At 45.2% G+C, this 18,577-nt stretch overlaps 1 protein-coding gene across 3 annotated transcripts in view; it reads right to left on the reverse strand.

Annotated features, from left to right (window-relative positions):
- Positions 1–9,292: 9,292 nt before the first annotated feature.
- Positions 9,293–18,577, reverse strand: part of TENM4 (teneurin transmembrane protein 4) — a gene marked incomplete at both ends in the record, with an annotated part of 341,202 nt that continues 331,917 nt past the window's right edge. For all 3 annotated transcript variants that reach the window (XM_082278669.1, XM_082278668.1, XM_082278667.1), the window contains 2 exons: positions 9,293–10,051; positions 18,014–18,156. In XM_082278669.1, the coding sequence (XP_082134795.1) occupies positions 9,293–10,051; positions 18,014–18,156 (902 nt within the window). The remainder of the gene's footprint in view (positions 10,052–18,013; positions 18,157–18,577) is intronic.

Consider the following 18,577-nt stretch of genomic DNA (forward strand, 5'->3'; position numbering starts at 1 on the left):
ATCAGACTGGCATGGCAGGGTGGCTCTCTCAAAAGCACTTGATTTACTACCCATAATATTTTGATTAAAACATTGGTCTTATCTAGCACAACCACATAAGGCAGAGACAAACCCGGTTCACCGACAACTTAAAATGTTGCCGTTTCCTTGGCTACCCTCAGGGATTAGTCCTTGGTCCAGGGCATTTCAATATAATTATCAATGATTTAAGGCAGGGTCTTTTCTGATGATAAACCGCAGGTGGTGCAGGAAGTGAGGGATGGCGGGTACCAGGGGTAGCAGGTCACCATTGCAGGGTGATCTGAATTCCCTGGCTAAGCACAGCTCAGGAAAATGCATGTGAGTAACAGCCTGATGCAAACTATTGCATCTGACTTGGAGAAAAGGCTGCAGACCAGACCCATAGGAAACCAGAGGCTGGGGGGAGGACATCAGGATTGCTGTGTAATTATCTCAATAGCCACTTTCTAGGGCAAGAATGAATAGGCCAGCGCCTTCCTTGGTGTTCCAGTTTGGACAAATTTGGAAATATATCCTCTGAGAGAAGGCAGGTTACAATCATCCCTCTCCCACCAGGTTTGGGAAAAAAAGGGAAATTTTTCCTTGGAGGAAAGTGAAAGAGATAAAACCTATTTATTTAACAAACACACGGGAAAAGGATAATAATGCTAAATAAGAAAACTTCTTGCTGTAGAGACAAAACCTGGGAAAATTTCAGAGTCCTTCTGTAGTAGCCTCTCTCTCTCCTCCTCCTCCTCCTCAGAGCTGGGACAGGGTGGGCCCTCCTCCAGGGCCTCCACCTTGGTGGAAAAAGTCCCGATGTGTTCTGATGTTGAAACAGTCCAGCAGAGAAGAAGGGAAAAAAACAAAGTCCCAGGAAAACAAAAGTTCAACTCTCCGTCTCCCTCCGGAGAAAAAAGGCCGAAAGCTGGCTGGAAAGCAAGCAGTGCTTCCCTCTGCTCTCCCTGCCGCAGAACGCAGAGTGTGTCCTTGAAACAAAACTGTAAACTGCTTTGAAAGTTTTGCTGGGTTTTTTTCTCTCCCCCCTCTCAGGTTCAGTTTAAAGGCACAGAAAGGCACAAAATTAATTTCTGGGCATAGAACAGCGATAGGGGTACACATCATAAAGTCACCCCAAGACACTTGGAGACAAAAATCTCTGATGAGCATAGGAGCAAGACCCTGTGTTGTGCACAAGGTAAATGAAACTGTCCCGCTGAGGGCAAGATGACCAAGCACGCCAGAGGATGGAAAAACTAAAACTATGCAGTAGCTGGAAAGCAAACTTTGTGCCACGAGGCTGGAGGAGTCCATCCTGCTTGGCATAGCACAGGGAGAGCAAAGAGGGGACTTGGTTGATGTCAAGGGGACATGTGCTTTGCAGGATGGCTCAAGGAGCTGCACCAGATCTGGTGGTTGGAAATTGAAGGCTGAGGAACAGGGCCCTGAAAGAAAATGCACGTTGGTAGAGAGGATAACTTCCCACACGGAATGGCCAAGAAAGGGTAGAAACCTTAGGGAAACCTTGCAGGCATCAATATCCACCAGCAGCTGGACTCCTCTCACCTCACTCAAGACATGCACGCAAAGAGGTCTCAATGGTTCCTGTGACCCTGCCTGGTGTCAAAGGAGAAAGAGAGGTGCCATTTATTTCCCCTATCACAGCCACCTACCTCCAGGGGAGAGGGATTCCACACAGAACTGGACTTTCTTCTAAAAGACCCAATTTCACCTGGTTTTGGAGAGCAGAACAATGCTCAAGCAGTAAACCTGGATAGCAACTCCCCGCTCCTCCTCCAGTGATTGCTACCCAGTCCTATGCTCCATCTTCCCATCAGGTTGTCCCCAAGGACCACACAAGAATACCTCCCCCAACACACCTTTTCTGAACACATATGTTTTCGGCCCGTTTTCTGAAGTTATTCTGGATTTTTTCCTGAAGCATCAAAACAAGCTACCAGTGGGGCTGGACCAGGCAGTATCAAGAATCACATGAGGGTTTCCCTGGATCACTGTGGAATGTGCTGCAGCAGCTTTTCTTCTCCCTCTGCATGAATGCGGATCAGATACACAAGTTTCTGCAGGACGTATCACTAAATCTAATGATATCTTGATTTGTTAAGCATTTTTTGGCGTGCACAGTGTAGTTTCTCAGTTTGCTTACCTTTCTACTGGATTGGGAAAGCCTTGGGGGCACTTGCCATCCCATACCCCATGTACAGGTGGGGAATGCACCTTTGGAGTGGGGAGTGGGGGGACATTTTGGTCAACTCCTTTGCCAGGTCCATCTCCCATGTAAGGGCCAAATAGCTGGGGTGAAGAAATCAAATGTTTTCAGAGAAAAAAAAGAGAGCACTATTTAAACACAAAATATTCTTTTATTTGTCACTGAAGGCTACACATGGTCATTTCTGTCTGTTCGCTTTTTTTTTTTCTAGAAGGTATCTACATCTGCACTTATTTACAGCCTGGTTGTATTTACACAGTCAAGAATACAGTATTAGAAACACAAAGTATCGAGAAAAAAAATTTCTCAAAAAATTAGTTCCAGACTTCAGGAAAATTATTACACAGGGTAATGACAAGAGTCTTCAGTGCTGGGCTTACAGATGCAGCTTTGATACAAAGTCCTCTTCTCGGCTGGAGCTGCATTAGAAGTCCTCTCACAAAATAAACATTTTTCTTTTTAATAGAAAAGTGTGATTCTTTGATTGGTTATTTCAATAACATCTGCGAACTGCCCAAACACTTTAATTTTCTTTTTTGAAAGTTTTATTGTTTGCTTGAACAGTTTCCATCTCTAAGGAAAAAAAATTATATATATGTATGTATACATATTTTTAGTTAATTTTCCTTTGTGGTTTTCTATGCTCCCCAGAAAGCACTGACCTCTGGAATGGGAGTTAACAGCTGAGCTATGTAACACTTGGTCAGGAACACAAAGTTTAATGGTAATTAAAGGAGAGCAGGAAAGAAACACAAAAGGTTTCCCTTGGGTGGGCTGGGTTGTTTTTGGTTCGGGTGTTTTTGGTTGGGGTGGCACAGGATGGAAAACTGCGACAGGAAATGGCCCCCAGGACATGCAACAGCCCTTCATCCAGGAGTGAGAAGGGGGTACTGGACAGGGCCCTATGTGTCCCTGTGGTGTCTGTTTGAAGCTTGCTCTGCAGTCGCAAGTAATTTTATTTAAATATATTCAAGAGATGAAAAAAAACCAACCCCAAAACAAACAAAAAAACCAAAAAGAAGCAAACACAAGAAAGCCGTGGGGTTTTTTTTATTTTTACAAAACTCATGAACATTCTTTGGTGTAACGGGGGACTATTTAGTGATCATAATAAAATGAGTGATTATAACAAAAAGAGGTACTGAAAAGCTAGCTTGTCCTGTGGAGGACCGTAGCAACAGGAGCAAAAATGCCCCAGGCCATGCTCACCGTGGGATGGAGGATGCTGCTGGCCACATGGCAGCCAGATTTTATTCCATCAAACGCATCCCTGGCATGGAGGCACAGTGTCCATATTCACCAAGTTGGCAGTGCCACCAGGGCGAGGAGATAAAGTGAGTAAGATTTAACAAGCAAAGCGATCTCCCTAGCTCCATTATTAATGTTATAGGCAGTCATTCCTTCTCCCCTTTTAAAAAGCAGCCACAGATCCGTGATCCCTGGCCCTGGTTTCAATTACGCAGAGATTGAATCACAACAGACTGCTGTGCCGTAAATATGAGGGGGGCCCTCTCTGTAAATCGTAAAGTTGAATGCTAAAATTTCATGTTAAGAACCTTGTCTTTGCATAATGGATTGCGCTGCCATCCATCACGGTGACACTTACAAGTCACAGCTGAAAAAGTACTTTATTAGATTTTTTTTTTTTTAACAATTTTGATTTATTCTGGTTACACTGTCTGTGTAATAGACTGAGCAGAATCTCATGCCGGTCCCTACGCTCAATAAAGCAACTACAGATATATTACAGAAATCCCTCACTGTTCCTAAGTTACGGGCAAATGGTGTCTCAGGGACTGCTCCCAGTCATCTGTGTCTTCTAAACCTGAATCAAGCACCGGGCTCTTAATGACCTTCATCTCATCGGCCCTCGCCTGGTGCTGTTTAGCGTTGTTGGCCCATTTTCACTGTGGCTCTGATCAATAGCTGTGATGACAAAGATATGATGAGCTTCATGATTCCCTCCGGTCACCGCTGCTTAATGATTTTTCCAAGTGCCAATCTTCAGATGAAAGGGAAAAAAAATAAAGATCTCAGAGGAAACAAACGTGGCATTTCTCGTGATGCCTAATTAGTCTTGCTCCTCTCCCCTTGGGCTGAGCACACAGGATGTTTTTCAGCTGCAGAGTCCTCATGGCACTGCTCATGTTGGATGCCACACCATGTAGGTCCCATCACTGTTGTCCCTTAAAATGGAGCATGTTTCAGTACCAGCTCCAGCTACTGAAGACTTGAGCTGTTGCTCCTTACTGCTCTGAGAGACGCAGCTCCTGCTCCAGAGCACTGGATTTTCTCCTCTGAGCTGTAAGATTTGCTCAGGATCCTTCTCACCACCCTTTGGACTGGAGACAAGACCGGAGTTGAAAGTACGTGAAGTTACACCTATTTTGATGGGGAACTCCTTCCGGTGAGGGCTGAGCCCTCTTTTTGCAAGTCAAGAAAAAAACGACTGCTCAAAATCATACCTTAAAGCACTTGAGACTTAAAGCACAGTGACATTTTCCCCAGGAGATGGTCTGCCATGCCTTTGAATGGGCCTTTGAAATGGCATCTGGAGCAATAGTTGACACGCTGGAGGGAAGGGATGCCATCCAGAGGGACCTTGACAAGCCTGAGTGGTGGGCCTGTGTGAACCTCATGAAGTTCAGCTGGGGAAATCCCAAGCACAAATATAGGCTGGGCAGAGAATGGATGGAGTGCAGCCCCAGGCAGAAAAACTTGGGGGTGTTATTGGGTGAGAAGATCAACATGACCCATCAATGTGCACTCACAGCTCAGGAAGCCAACCAGTCCTGGCTGTATCACTAGCAGCGTGGGCAGCAGGGCGAGGGAGGGGATTCTGCCCCTCTGCTCTGCCCTAACCAGATCCCACCTGGAGTGTTGTGTCCAGCTCTGGGGCCCACAACACAAGAAAGATGTTGATCTGTTGGAGCAAGTCCAGAGGAGGCCACTAAGATGTTCGGAGGGCTGGAGCACCTCTGCTACGGAGACAGGCTGAGAGAGCTGGGAGTGCTTAGCCTAGAGAAGACTCTGGGAAGGCCTTAGAGACCCTTCCAGTGCCTAATGGGCTCCAAGAGAACTGGAGAGGGACTTTGGACAAGGGCATGGAGGGACAGGACAAGGGGGAATGGCTTCAAATAGAGAGAGCAGGTTAGGTATTAGAAAGAAATTCTTTCCTGTGACCATGGTGAGGCACCGGCACAGGCTGCCAAGAGAAGTTGTGGCTGCCCCATCCCTGGAAGTGTTCAAGGCCAGGTTGAATGGGGCTTTGAGCAACCTGGTCTAGTGGAAGGTGTCCCCGCCCATGGCAGGGGGTTGGAGAGAGATGATCTTTAAGGTCCCTTCCAACCCAAACCATTCTCTGATCCTGTGATAGGGGGTTAGTGCTGTGGGATTTGCACCCAGGACCTTCCAGTCCTATGGAAGCAATGAATTACTACACTCCTGCACACAAAGGGTCAGGCAGCCAGAAAGGCCCCATAGGGTGGCAGAAGGGACAACAAAAAGAATGGGAAGGGGCAATACGGCCATCAGTAGAGTGGAAATGCTTGTGGATAGCAAAGTGCAGATCCTTGATGAGGGCACAACTCTTTGTGTTCACAGCCCATTCCAGAGAAATGCACTTGACATCCTGTAGGAAAAAGCATTTTTCACTAATGAAGGGGTAAATTTAGGGCTTCAGGACTGAAAATGTTCTTGTTTTGCCATCAAGGTGAAGTGGAAAGCTTTCACAGAGGCTGAGGATTCAGGAATGTCGTAGCTATCTTTGGCCAGGTTTGTCCCCAACATTAGACAGACATCCCTTTTTTTTGTTTTGATAGAAAGGAGCAACATATACATATATATACTTTTACATATATTTTTTTTCCCTTTTTGACACAATGTCCATAGTTCCCACACTGGGTGCAGGCCCAGGAGAAGACCGTCATGGACCTGGCAGGCAGAGAGGTGCAGTCACATCCCAGTGCTGCTTGAGGATGCAGAGAAATGCAACCTGAGGGTCTTGCCTTGGCCATGGAACAGAGCAGGATGGCTCCTGGCTCTGGGCATGCTGGACGTGCACGGCAGGACGGGGAGACTCTTGAAAAATGGGTGAACTCTTCAAAGTCATTAGCTCATGTAATAACCTGAAGAGTCTGCGTAAGGCTGTAGAGGTGCCATCTCAGGCTGGCAGGGTTCCAGTAGGAATATTTTACACTCGAATCCCTTTTCTTGGCTCAGTGGAAACATGACCCATTTACTCTTGCACTGCTCCTCTTAGCATTTTAACACATGGATGGGGATGGATACAGAAGCACCACTTCTCTTTGGAGCTGCTGGGAGTGGGGCAGTGTAAAGGGGAGGCACATCGAGCTCTCTCTGCCCTGCTGGTCTTTACCAGGGGTTCATACCTTTTGACCCAGCTTCCTGCAGGTCTGTTTTTGCTCCATTCACGCTGTTTTAGACACTCTCAGCCATCCTAAGTTTAAGGTTCTAAGTGGGATTTGTCCCTAGTGTGACTTGAAGAGGGGGAAGCAGGGAGCTGGACAGCACTGGGAAGAAGGTGCTGCTTCCTTCGAGTAGGTGTCTACTGCTGGTTTGGCTAACAGTGCCCCTAACCCCCACGAGTGCATCCTCAGGGCAACCCAGGCTTACCAAGTGCTTCATACCAGCCATACAGGTGGCAATGCCATGGCCTTTTAACCATCCCTGGCAGGCAGCTGCCAAAGCAACTGCGCCCTTGCCAAAGCCTGGAGTGGGTCTGGCCAACATGTCTTCTCCCACCTGGCTCTGCCAGAACTGGATACCCTTTCCAGCTCCCTGTGGTTCACTCCTGCCAAAGTAATAAAGGCTGTGTGCTGCAAGGGGTGGTTCAGAGTACAGAGCCAGGACACAGCACCAGCATCATCACCATTGCTGCAAGCAGGAGAGACGACGAGAAAATCAAACCCATACCGCTTGGTCACGGCCATGCAGCCAAAGGTATTAGGGATTCAGAACTGAAGGAGGAACAGTCTGTTAGGGGAATATCCATCCCATCACCTTCCTCCTGGCAAGCACCCAGGAACAGACAGGCAAGGCAGACGGAGCTGGCAGCCGGCATCTATGGAGAAACCGTGAGAGCACCAGGGCTGCCTATGTTTCGCTGCTCGAGGACTGCACGACCAACACACGCTCCCGCTGTATCTGGGGGCGAGATCCTGCTGAGGAGTGTCACTCTGTGCTGGAGGATGGCAGTGGTGGTGGCATGAGTGCAGAAGAGCTGCCTCTGAATACACAGGTGCATTGTAGGACTCCAAGTAAGGAAACAGCCTTGGCATGGACTTGCACGTCTTGGGTTATCCCTCTGCAGAACTGGGAAAAGCCAAAGTGGATGGAATAAAAAAAAGAAAAATCAGGACTGAGCTGTTCCCAGAGACACAAGAGAGCTCTTAGAGTCAGGATACGTGCAGGTGTCAGTGTGACAGAGACACCTATTTGGGACCAGGGTTGGCCACCTCCAGCCAGAGCTCCGCTGAGAGGTGGGGTAACACTTCTGCCTGCAGGAACAGTACAGGACTGTTTCAGGCGGGGAAGAGGATGCTGAGCTCATCTCCTTGCTCCCTTGAATTTCAAGGACTCTTGCAAATACCAGAGCACAGAGGTTATGTGAATACAAATTACATTAGTATGCCTAGCAACTTTGTCAGCAGTTTCTTGTTAAAGCACTTGGTCCTCTCTGTAGTGGGCATTTCCATTCAACCTCCCCCTCATCACTGCTAACAGTCAACTGGGCTCTCCGTTAAATTCGAGCTCGTGTAAGAAACAGTGAGAGGGTTGATTTCAATATTCTCCTTCTTGTCCCACCACGCACAAGCTGTTGCTACTTATTAAACATTTTAAAATCCCTGCTGCCAAAGTCCCCAGGAGACATTTATCTGCCATAGTCATAAACGACTTGCCAGCATGCTACTCCAAACTGCATTTCCCAGCCAATAAATACAAGCTCCAGAATCAGGAAAAGCAGGGTTTGGCTCTAATTTTCAGTGGTATGTCACTGGGATACTATAACTACTTTTAAATTCAAATCAGCTTCCTAAAAATTAACTGGTTTTATCAGATACAGCACAGTGGACTGTTAAACACGTAGCCTCATGTACTGAAACACTATACATTTAATGAAGTTATGCCATTAGCAAATGTACAACATGGGTGCATTAAATCCACCTATAGAACAGCTCTATGTATGAGAGAGAATTTATTTTAGCTTTTCTCAATAGAGCAGGAGTCCCTTTTCTTGGCTTTTGCTAGGTTATTTAACTAAAACCAGGATTTGCGCACACACAAAAAACCCCAAGAAGTATCTACTCTCATAATGAAAAAAGACTGTTTTTTTTTCTTTTTTTATTCCAGTTCAGGAAGGAAGAGAATCATCTTGCAAGGTAATATAATCAGCTCCTTTGCCTCTATAATCTACTTCTGCTCAGCAGGAGCTCCCAAAGAAACACTTTATGTCCCAAGTGAAATGTGAAAACTACTGGTAAGGTCTCTTTTGAGGCACGTGATTTGCACGATCACTTTCAGAGTATCAGAATCAGCGTTGTCTTCCATCTCCTTTCTTTCTGGGAAGAGGTCTCTGGCACGCCATGGGCTCCCCCTGTTCCAGGTGGAAGGCTATGCCCCTGCCCCAAGTCAGAAAGGGTTAGGATGACACAAGTTAGCACAGACATCCATTTCGCACTTACACCTAAGGACATACGTTGATGACTCCCCACTTCAAATTCCTCACAAAGAGGGGGGAAAAGAACAAAAAAACAAAACAAAACCCAGAAAAAAGGACAGGAGACAATAAATTTCACTGTGATCACACTACGGCAAAACATACCTTCTGTTCATTGCAAAAAACACGTGAAGGCCAAATTAAAGAGGGAAAAAAGTATGTTGCATGAGTTACAGTGCAACTGTATTATTCTTTTTCTTGCTATTTTCCTCCCCCCCCCCCCACCTTGTTCAGTTTAGAAAAAGGATTGAGTACAACACAGTCAGGTAAGTGGCCACAAAAGAGTAGCTGTCTTTGGCAAGAAGTCACCGCATTGACCCTCTCTGTCACCTTCTGCCCATTTCGCTCTGTCTCATGAAGTGGATGTTGTTGGCGCTGTCTGAGAGTTCAGGGTACTGCTCCACTGAGATCACAAAATAGCCATCGTAGCCCTGTACCCGGCCTGTGTTTAGCACTTGTTGCTTCTCCCCTTCTGTCCACGAGCGAATACCCTCCTCCCCATCCCGCAGTCTCTGCTGTTCCCGGGACCAAGCTTGGGTGACAGCGCGCTGCCGGGCCAGCTCCAGAACGCGTGCCTTCTCCTCATCCAAGGTGGTCCCGTAGCGTGTGTTTAGACACAGTGCACCGTACTGGAGCTGGATGTCCGTGTAGCGTCTAGTCCTCCCACTCAGCACTGTGTTGATCTGGGACACTGTCACATTCACGCCGTTCTCCAGGGTCCTCCGCCCGCCGCTGAGGCCTAGGATGGACAGGTCACCCTCCGACGGCCCCGGCTTAATGAAATAGTGTGTGTCCACCCCGTCAATGGTGAAGTGCAAGTTCTCCAGGTAGTGGGCATTGTTCAGGATGGCCGCGATCCTCCGGCCATCCTCGTTAGCCACGCTGATGATGTCAGTGGCCACGCGCCCGTCCTTCATGGCGAACTTTACGCCCTTGCCAAAGATGGAGCCTCCAGAAGCAAAGTTCTTGTTCTTCTTGACGTGCTGGCACCCAGCGATGCTGGAGCTGTAGATTTGCTCAAAGCGCTCCAGGGTGACAAAGGCCTTCAGCTGCTTCTGCACTTCACATTGGACCCCCAAAATGGACTGAGCAGGGAGAGAATGAAGAGAAAGACATATTAGAAAGAGAAACCTGATGACCCAAAGCTATTTTTAGGATGGCGGAGAGCAAGAAAACATACTGGAAACACGTAGTGAGGAGCGCCATTATTTTTTTTCCCTTTATCACATCTTTTCAGAATTTTAATTGTTTTTCATGAAAGAGACGTGTTGTACCCCTAATGCTGACTGTTTCTGTAAACTGAACTGTATTTAATCTCATAGACTGAACGATGCAGAGGAAGAAAATGATTTTTTGCCTCAATGGTGTGAGAGCTGAATTTGGACACATATTTTTAGGTTGTATTTCAGTGTTCTGCATGTAAGAAACAATTCATCTTGGGGCCATGGTGCTTTACCAAATGTTTCAGATTTTCTGTGAAGTGTGGAAATATTTGTAAAAGTTTCTTCTATTTTAACTCCACTTTATAACTCCTTGTGCTGCCTTCAAAGGCCCTGCATGACCTGCATGACCCTCAAAGTGGCCATAACCCCTCTGTATTCCATTTCAGCCTGGCCAAAGCAGGTTGTTCAAAACTCAAGGAAGGCATTAAATCCAAAACCCATTTCCTGCAAATCCTCTACAATTTGTAGGCTCCCTGAGTTAAGGCCAACCACACCTGATACTCAAGTTTTGGCTTGTATTGAAGCAAAACTGCTGAGAGACAACAGCCCAGATCATTTGCAGTCAGGTGCAATACAAAGTCACTTCTGCTGTTAGTGTATAATGGAGCAAGCACACACCGAGTCAGCAGCTCATCATTACTGCAAAATGCTCGGGAAATGCTCTCATCAATTCATGGCAACACTGGCTTCTGACAGACTCCTGTTTGTGAACAATTATTTGCTCAAATTTCACAAAAGCAAGAGGATTCTATGACAAAGCTCTCCTGGCAGTGCCAACAGCTCAGTTCAATAATGTAATGACACCCAGGATTAAATATAAGCTACAAAGTTAGCTCCATTCCAATTATTTTGAGGAAATTTAACACCCATGAAGTATATTGCCTTAAGCTGTCCACGACCTAGAGGCTCACATCCTGGGGGCAAGAAGACTATTCAGATGATGCAGGCATTTCAGTGTGGCCCTCTCAAACAAGACTTGTAACATGGCGAGGGAAGTGAAATAAACCCTCATTTCCATGGTGGCCATTTCCAGGAAGGATTCGTATGGTATAAAAAAACATAAAATAAAGGATTGAGCATTGCAACTCGCTCAGAAGTTATGAGCACTTTTGATTGATAAAAGAGAAAACTGTAAGGGAATAGAGGAACACAACTTCAAGAGCACATTTTGGGCTGTAAAACACTAAAATTTCCAGAAATTACTTTTATTCAAAGTGCTGAGCAGGCTGGTGTACCTTCTCCTTTTCCCTTTTTGATTGACAACATAGCAGGTGGAGCAGGAACCAGTTTCCTGTGAAAAAGGAGCTCTTTCTGGTTTTCTCCATCCTGCCTGTGGGGCATCTCACACACCACCCAGAGAGCAAGATAATTAACAGACTGATAGGGAGCTGAGCCCAGCTTCTCTGCCAATTGCACAAGTGCTCTAATTATGCAAAAAATGGACGTAATTAATGTAGACGTCAGTGATGATGGACATGGAACAATTAGGCTTCCAGGCTCCATGAAACACTTACTGCTCTAAACAAGTGCACACTGCACAGCCTTGGTAATTAGCTATTTCCTCTTCAAAGAGGTTTAAATGGAGAGTTCTTCTTCTCAGATGTATCTCGTAGGGGTTGACGTTAGGTGGTCCCTTTACCACTTCGTATGTCACGTTGCCCTCCAACTTGCCTCAGTAACTAACCAGTGATGGGAAAAGGCATCTCTCAGCACTCACACCAAATCACTGGTCACTCAAGGATGTAAATCAGTTCTTCTGTGCTATATTGCTATGTCCTGTGATCACTTATGTATCACCATCTATAGATACACCACCTTGTTGACCAGCAGGTGAGTGAAAAAGAGTCCCTGGAATTAATTTCACCATCCTCTCTCTGATTATCACTTTGGGGAAGGGAGCTTGGGGAGGTCAGGCAGTACTGGGCACGGGCAAATCACACCGATCAGAAATTGCCCCTGTTCCCCTTCAATTTTGTCTCCATCACCTTATTCCTGATGAGCTGCAGGAACTCCAGTATGTTTTCAATTATGAGCACATTATTAGGTAAAGAGCCTCTATGAGTGCCTCCAAATTAGGTTGCCACAACAAACCAGTGGATCTGGACATCACCAGATACTAAATTCACAGGCAAATACCTACCTTTAGGTGCCTTAATCAAGAACAAAAGTGGAACCAAAGGGTTTTCTATTGAGGACTGGTTACTTCCGGGCTCTCCCCATCTTTTTTTCACATAGGGAAGTAGGAAATGAGATGTGCAAAGCTGTAATGCTGAACATTCACCATCACTTAGAATCACAGACTGGTTTGGGCTGGAAGGCACCTTAAAGATCATTTAGTTCCAAACCTTCTGCCACAGGCAGGGACACCTTCCACTGCACCAGGTTGCTCAAAGTATTAGCTATCAACTATTTCAAGAACTAAATGCATCTCTTGTTACCTTGAAAACAAGACCAGGATGACTTTGAAATGACTTTTTGAGTGCACTTCTTTGATAAAAGAGTGTATTTGGGAAGAGCACTCTTTTAAAAGGAAAAGCAAACACATCTAACAGAAAAAAAACCCCCAGCCAACAAATTCAAGCAAACCAGAGCACAGCCAGTGTGTATGCTGTGCTGTGAATATAAAGAGGGTGGAGGCAAACAGATTATACGTAGTTCAAAGAGGCAGTGTATCCCTGACTTTGAAATTACCATTTCTGTTTAATCTTAGAACTCATTTCAATGAACTGGAAAGGAAAAGAAACAGAAAATTTCCATCCAAAGCTGCAGTAGCATGTGCTATTCTCTCAAAAATGCTGCTGCTTTTAGTAACTGTAAACCAAGGCATCTATAAACCAGTTTTACAGAAGAAAGAAGGGAATTCATTGCTATTTTATTTCAGTATTTGTTGCTCGATGTGAGTGAAAAATAGGCTGGGTTTATTTTTCCTCACAGTCTTTTTTAATCAGATGTCCTTAGGTGACATTTCACTTTATCTAGTAACAACCCTTTGGAGAGAAGAGAACGACCTTCATCATTTGTTCTCTGCTGCACAAAGCTCAGGAGAGCAGCACATTACCAGGATCTCTGAATAGCCTCTTGCATTTTGCCAGCACCTCTTGAGGATTTGAAATACCATCACCAGATCCTATCATCTGTTGTTTTTAAATACCGCCTTCCAGTGTGAGACTGAAAGCTTTAATTTCCCATCAAGGATCCAAGATGTGAAATACGTGAACGTTTCCAAGTTTCTTTCTATCCTTGTGCCATTATAGACAGATAGGTGTTTCTCTTACACCATATGGCTTACAACGCAGAAAGCTACTTTCTCCAGAAGGTTTGGAAGTTACGGTTTTCTCTGATACATGATTCATTTTTAACTCCTTCCTATTTATCATAGGATCACAGAAACGCTTGGTCTGTAAGGGACCTAAAAGATGATCTTCTAACCCACCCACCCACCATGGGCAGGGATGTCACTCACTAGACCAGGCTGCTCAAAGCCCCATCCAACCTGGCCTTGAACAACCCCAGGGATGGGGTATCCACATTTTGTCTGGGCAACCTGTTCCAGTGCCTCACTACTCGCTGGGTATACAATTTCTTCCTAACATCTAATCTGTATCTCTACCGTTTGAATTTAAAACTGTTCCCCTTCACCTATCCCTATTTACCAGTGTAAAAAGTTGCTCTCCCTCTTTTTTATAAGCTCCCTTTTAATTTTCCCTCTCGCTCTTTGCTAACAAAGCCATTGTTCAGCCATCAGCCTCCTCCCTACGTGACCCTCCTTCCACGTGACCATCACCTGGAGACAAGTCTCCGTTCGGATGTGCCCACCAGCACGGCCGCACTGCAGGTGGGTTGGCCAAGAGGCCATGTGTGGGGCAGCAGAGGTGAGCCATGAGCCAGCAAGGCCAGTGCTATGGATGCTGCCTGGCTGGGAATGAGCCAAACAGGAGCACTAACTCAGGGGCTTAGAGGAGAGGTCTCTCCTCCACCCCACCACTGTACACGGCTGTAGGGGGATAACGAAGTTGAGTTCATGAAGCAGATTTCAAGTGTGGAGAAGTGAGAGGATTTGCCTCCTTCTCTTGCTCATGACTTTTCATATTGCTCATTTATTTTCATAAAGCCTTAAGAGCTTAATGTCTTTGAGACCTCAGCTCCTTTCCCTGCATTAGATCCTTTGAAAACTGACCACTACATTTGTGAAACATAACTGGGGGCTGATGGACAGACATGCAGACAGCGTGATGGTCCAAGCACAGGCCAAAGCACCTGCAATGTCAGGATGCCTTCCCTGAATGATGAACACTGGCAGAGCCTGTCTCTCAAACAGACTGTCCTTGGAAGAAGCTCTGCCAGAAAGCATAGACCTGGAGCTCACTTCCTGGCTGAGCATCCCAGAGCAGCCCTTGCCTCCAAAATGCTGCTCCAGAGGGGACTCCAAAAACTACTCCTCCAGCAAAGCCTGTAACAGGCTGTGCTACAGGACCCTTCCTGGAGACAGTGCCCATGGGATGGAGAGAAGGGTAGTTATAACAGGATGTAGATAATAATACAAGTGCTGACTCCGAAACACTCCTCCCTGGAAATAGAGTTGTTCTGGCTCCAACAATTACCTGACAGCTCAACAAGACAAAAAGGAAGGGAAAAAAAAAAACCCAACAAAAAAACAGAAGAGAAATTGGATTCAGGTGCAGCAGTTTCACAATATGCCAGAGGTGACCCAGAGTCCCCCAGTGGCCAATAACACTGAACTTGTTCAACAAACAATTTAGTGACAGCCTTGCAGTTGTGGGGAGGAGAGGGGGAGAAGTGCTGCACAATGGGAGTATTGGATTTTAAATGTCACTTCAGAGCTTCAGGGGGTTAGTGCAAGGTTTATGACACGCTGGCTGTTTTTGAGGTGGTGGATGCTCAAAGTCAGAATTATCTCTCCTTCTATCTTCCAGACCTGCAAGGCAAATACCAAAAATGTTTTGGAAGGAGATGCTAGGGCCCTCTGGTTATGCACTCTGAAGAGAGATGAAGCAGCCATTTATGGGCATTATCTGCTTTGCCCTTGTGCTCCTTCCTCTGATAGTTGTTCCTCTGATAAAAGAACAGACTCGGTCTGCTGGGCCATAGCTTTGATCAGCAAAGCCAGTGGAGTAGCTCAAATATACTTTGGTCTATCACAAGGAGGTATGTGACCCAGAGAAACTAGGGATCAGAAGACATGGAGATGAGAAAGTTGTGGTATATCATTCAGTGATGAATGCCTTGTCCAGGCTACTTTTAAATGACAAAAGATGTAGAGCTTACTTTGTATGCTCTGCAAGACCATTTTACAGTTTGATCAGTCTTATTACCTGAAAATGTTTCCTATGCTTCCATTTTACCTTGGTTTAATTTTGTCATTTCCTATGTGAAATTTTCAGAAGTTTTTATTTTCTTCTACCTGCTTCATCAATAAATACAGAGACAACCAGTGGGAAGGAGGGCTGGACTTGGTCTGGGAGCATGTATCGATGCCTGCAAGGGTTGAAAGTGAACAGAACTTTATGTGAAACATCAGTGTTGGATGCATGGATAGGCATAGGAGAAAATGGATCATGTATTCAGGTATCATATGTGAATGAATTTGGTGTAAGCAAATATGTGCCTACAATATGCTGGGTGTGACAGAAAGCAAGGGAAGCCTGCTCTAGAGCATTTAAGAGCCACTTGCTATCACAGCATGATCTTGCAACTGTAGACTGAAATAAAAATGCTCATGTTTTGTTGCTGTCATAACACAGGGGGAAAGTATGAAACAGCCTGCAATGGTTAAATTCCACTTTCAACATCTGAGTGCAAAGTGACTCATCTGGAAGCATGACAGCTGTATAAAGCCCTTCTTTAACAAGCAGGTCCCTGCACAGCCCTCACTGCAGCTTCTGGCTTTAAAAACCTGTGAGGGACATGGAGATTTTCTTTTCTTCTGATTGCTCATTCAGGCAGATTCACCTAAAATGGGTAGATGGAAAGGAGGGCGCTCCTTGATTTTATTTCCAGCCAATCTGCCTGTATGAGCAAGGGTCAGTCTTCACCTCAAGCTGTCACTCAAGTTACCTGGCTATTCAATAAGTCAAATAATGATACTATTATTAATACACATAAAAAAGTTATATATATATATACACACTATAATACACATAATGAAACCCACTACATGAACTAATGACAAAATAATAATATAATAACACTACCCATAATAATAACAATTTCTGTGGTGGTTCTGTGACAGTTATTATCTACTGCACATAACAATACAGAGATGGTCTTCTGTGCAGTCTCTGGATGAGCCTTTCCTGTTTGTCTACTCCTGTACAACTTTGCCCAGGGAGACCGTGTCACATCAGAGAGTAAGAAAAATCCTGAGGCTCTCTCTCATTACAGAAATAACTTCTGTTGTTATTTTATTAGCATCTTATTGTTTAATCCAAGGAAATAAGAAACAAAAAGGGAGTCTCTGAGCTCCAAAACACAACTGAGTCACTGCACTGTAATAGTTTTCAGGCATCAATTCAGACATGGTAGCAAAAGGCAGAGTTTTTTTAGTTCCCCCTGCATTATTAAGTGACACTTCATATAAATTTCCTGTTGAAGCTGGTACATTTTAACTTGTCTTCACCATGGTTATGAGGCTGAGTACCAATGATGGACTGACACACGACTATTATCAATCTACAGCAATTTGTTTGTACCTCTGAGTGGTACTTTTTGTCATTCAGGAGATGTGACCTCCTGATTTAAGATGTGTACCTCAAGAACCTGCTGCAGGACATCAAGATTTCAGTGAAGTCACAGATAGAGAGGTTAGGAGGGCAGATGGAATCAATTCAATTGCCTACTGTTATCGTTTTATTAGCAAAAACGTTGAGAGCATGTCCTGATCTCCCCAAGCACGTCGGTGCCTCGCTGCTCTTGCAATGTTTGAACACACCGCAATAGCAAGTGGGAGTTCAGACTAAAGAGGATTTGGACTAAACAGATGAAAGCCACTCCAGAATACAATCAGGCTACGAGATGAAAGAGAATCCTGAGAGGTAAGTGACTTTTTCAAGGTCATACACTGATAAACAGTAGGGATGGGAGTTAACCCAGGGCTCTCAAATCCTGACCCGGTGTTCTGACCTTTAACAGTGCTGCCTCCATCTTTCAGCTGAGTAATTCCCAGCAGGAAGATGGGGAAATGATTGGGCTGCAAAAGCTTTTTTCTTGCCAACTTTATCACTGAATTTTGCACCAGCATCTACCAAAATGGCTTGGGATGCACGCCTGCTTTTGAAAGCAGGACACAGTTACATGGGATTAAACCCACTCAGGTAAAATGGAAGTTTAATATCATCTAAAAATTCTTTCTGGTAAGACACTCTGCAATGCAGAACAGTTTCCTATGGAAGTAGAGGGACTTCTTGTTTAAGACATTTTAAACCAGATTGAATAAGTTTCTAGAACAAAAAAAAATCTTTATAAACTTATTCTGTATCAAGATTTGGTTTTTTTGTTTTAATTTCTAAGAATCCTGAGTGCAAAGGCCTCGAATTTAGCCTGCAATATGTGATAACAGGGCCTCTTGTGGGAGAAAGAAACAGTAACGAGCCCCTTCATTGAGCAACCACCACAAAATATCACAGGAAAAAGCACTATGGCAGTAGGGAACTTAAGATGTGATTATTCATTCAGATTTCAATACTGGAATGGGGTCAGACTCACTCTTAATCCCACAACATGCTGATAGAGGTTTTTCAATCAACATTGCACATGGAAAGTTTGCTGATAAGGGCATGAGATACAGTATGGAGTTACATGGATCACCTTGCTATTGTCCCATTCTTGGGTTTTCATCTGTGTGTGGATTAGCTCATAGGATGGCTCCATTGCATCCATGTCTGGCTTGGGGTAGCCTGGGATGACATTGTGCAGCTGGAACCCGAAGGTGAGCAGCCAACTGTTGACATCTGGAAGGGAAGAGAAACATAAATAAGATTATCTGATCTCTCAAGCAGGATTGCCCAGAAGAAGGCCCAGAGGAGGACCCCATGGTGGCTGGCACTGTAGCAGTCTGGACAAAATGATGAGTGCCCATGTTGTGTGAAGAGCAGAAATCTTAATGGTCTTTGAAAGAGCCATGGCCAAAATGTGGGCTTTCCACCTTGAGCCAGAGCCAAATTCTGCACTTTCCCAGCTCTGAAACAGAAACTCTGGCAGTGAACAAACGGCCCAAATCAAAGTCGACTTCATGTCTGCCCTTCATCAGCAGAAACCGAGCACTGTTTGAAAGTGTGCACAAGTGCAAGAACAGCAACACACTTGGAGGCTGAGATGCTCCAGCAAATTGGGAAGTGTTATCCGGTCCTACAGTCAGCTTGGAACACCTCA

Source organism: Coloeus monedula, assembly GCF_965178545.1.
Source record: "Coloeus monedula genome assembly, chromosome: 3".
Taxonomy (NCBI): domain Eukaryota; kingdom Metazoa; phylum Chordata; class Aves; order Passeriformes; family Corvidae; genus Coloeus; species Coloeus monedula.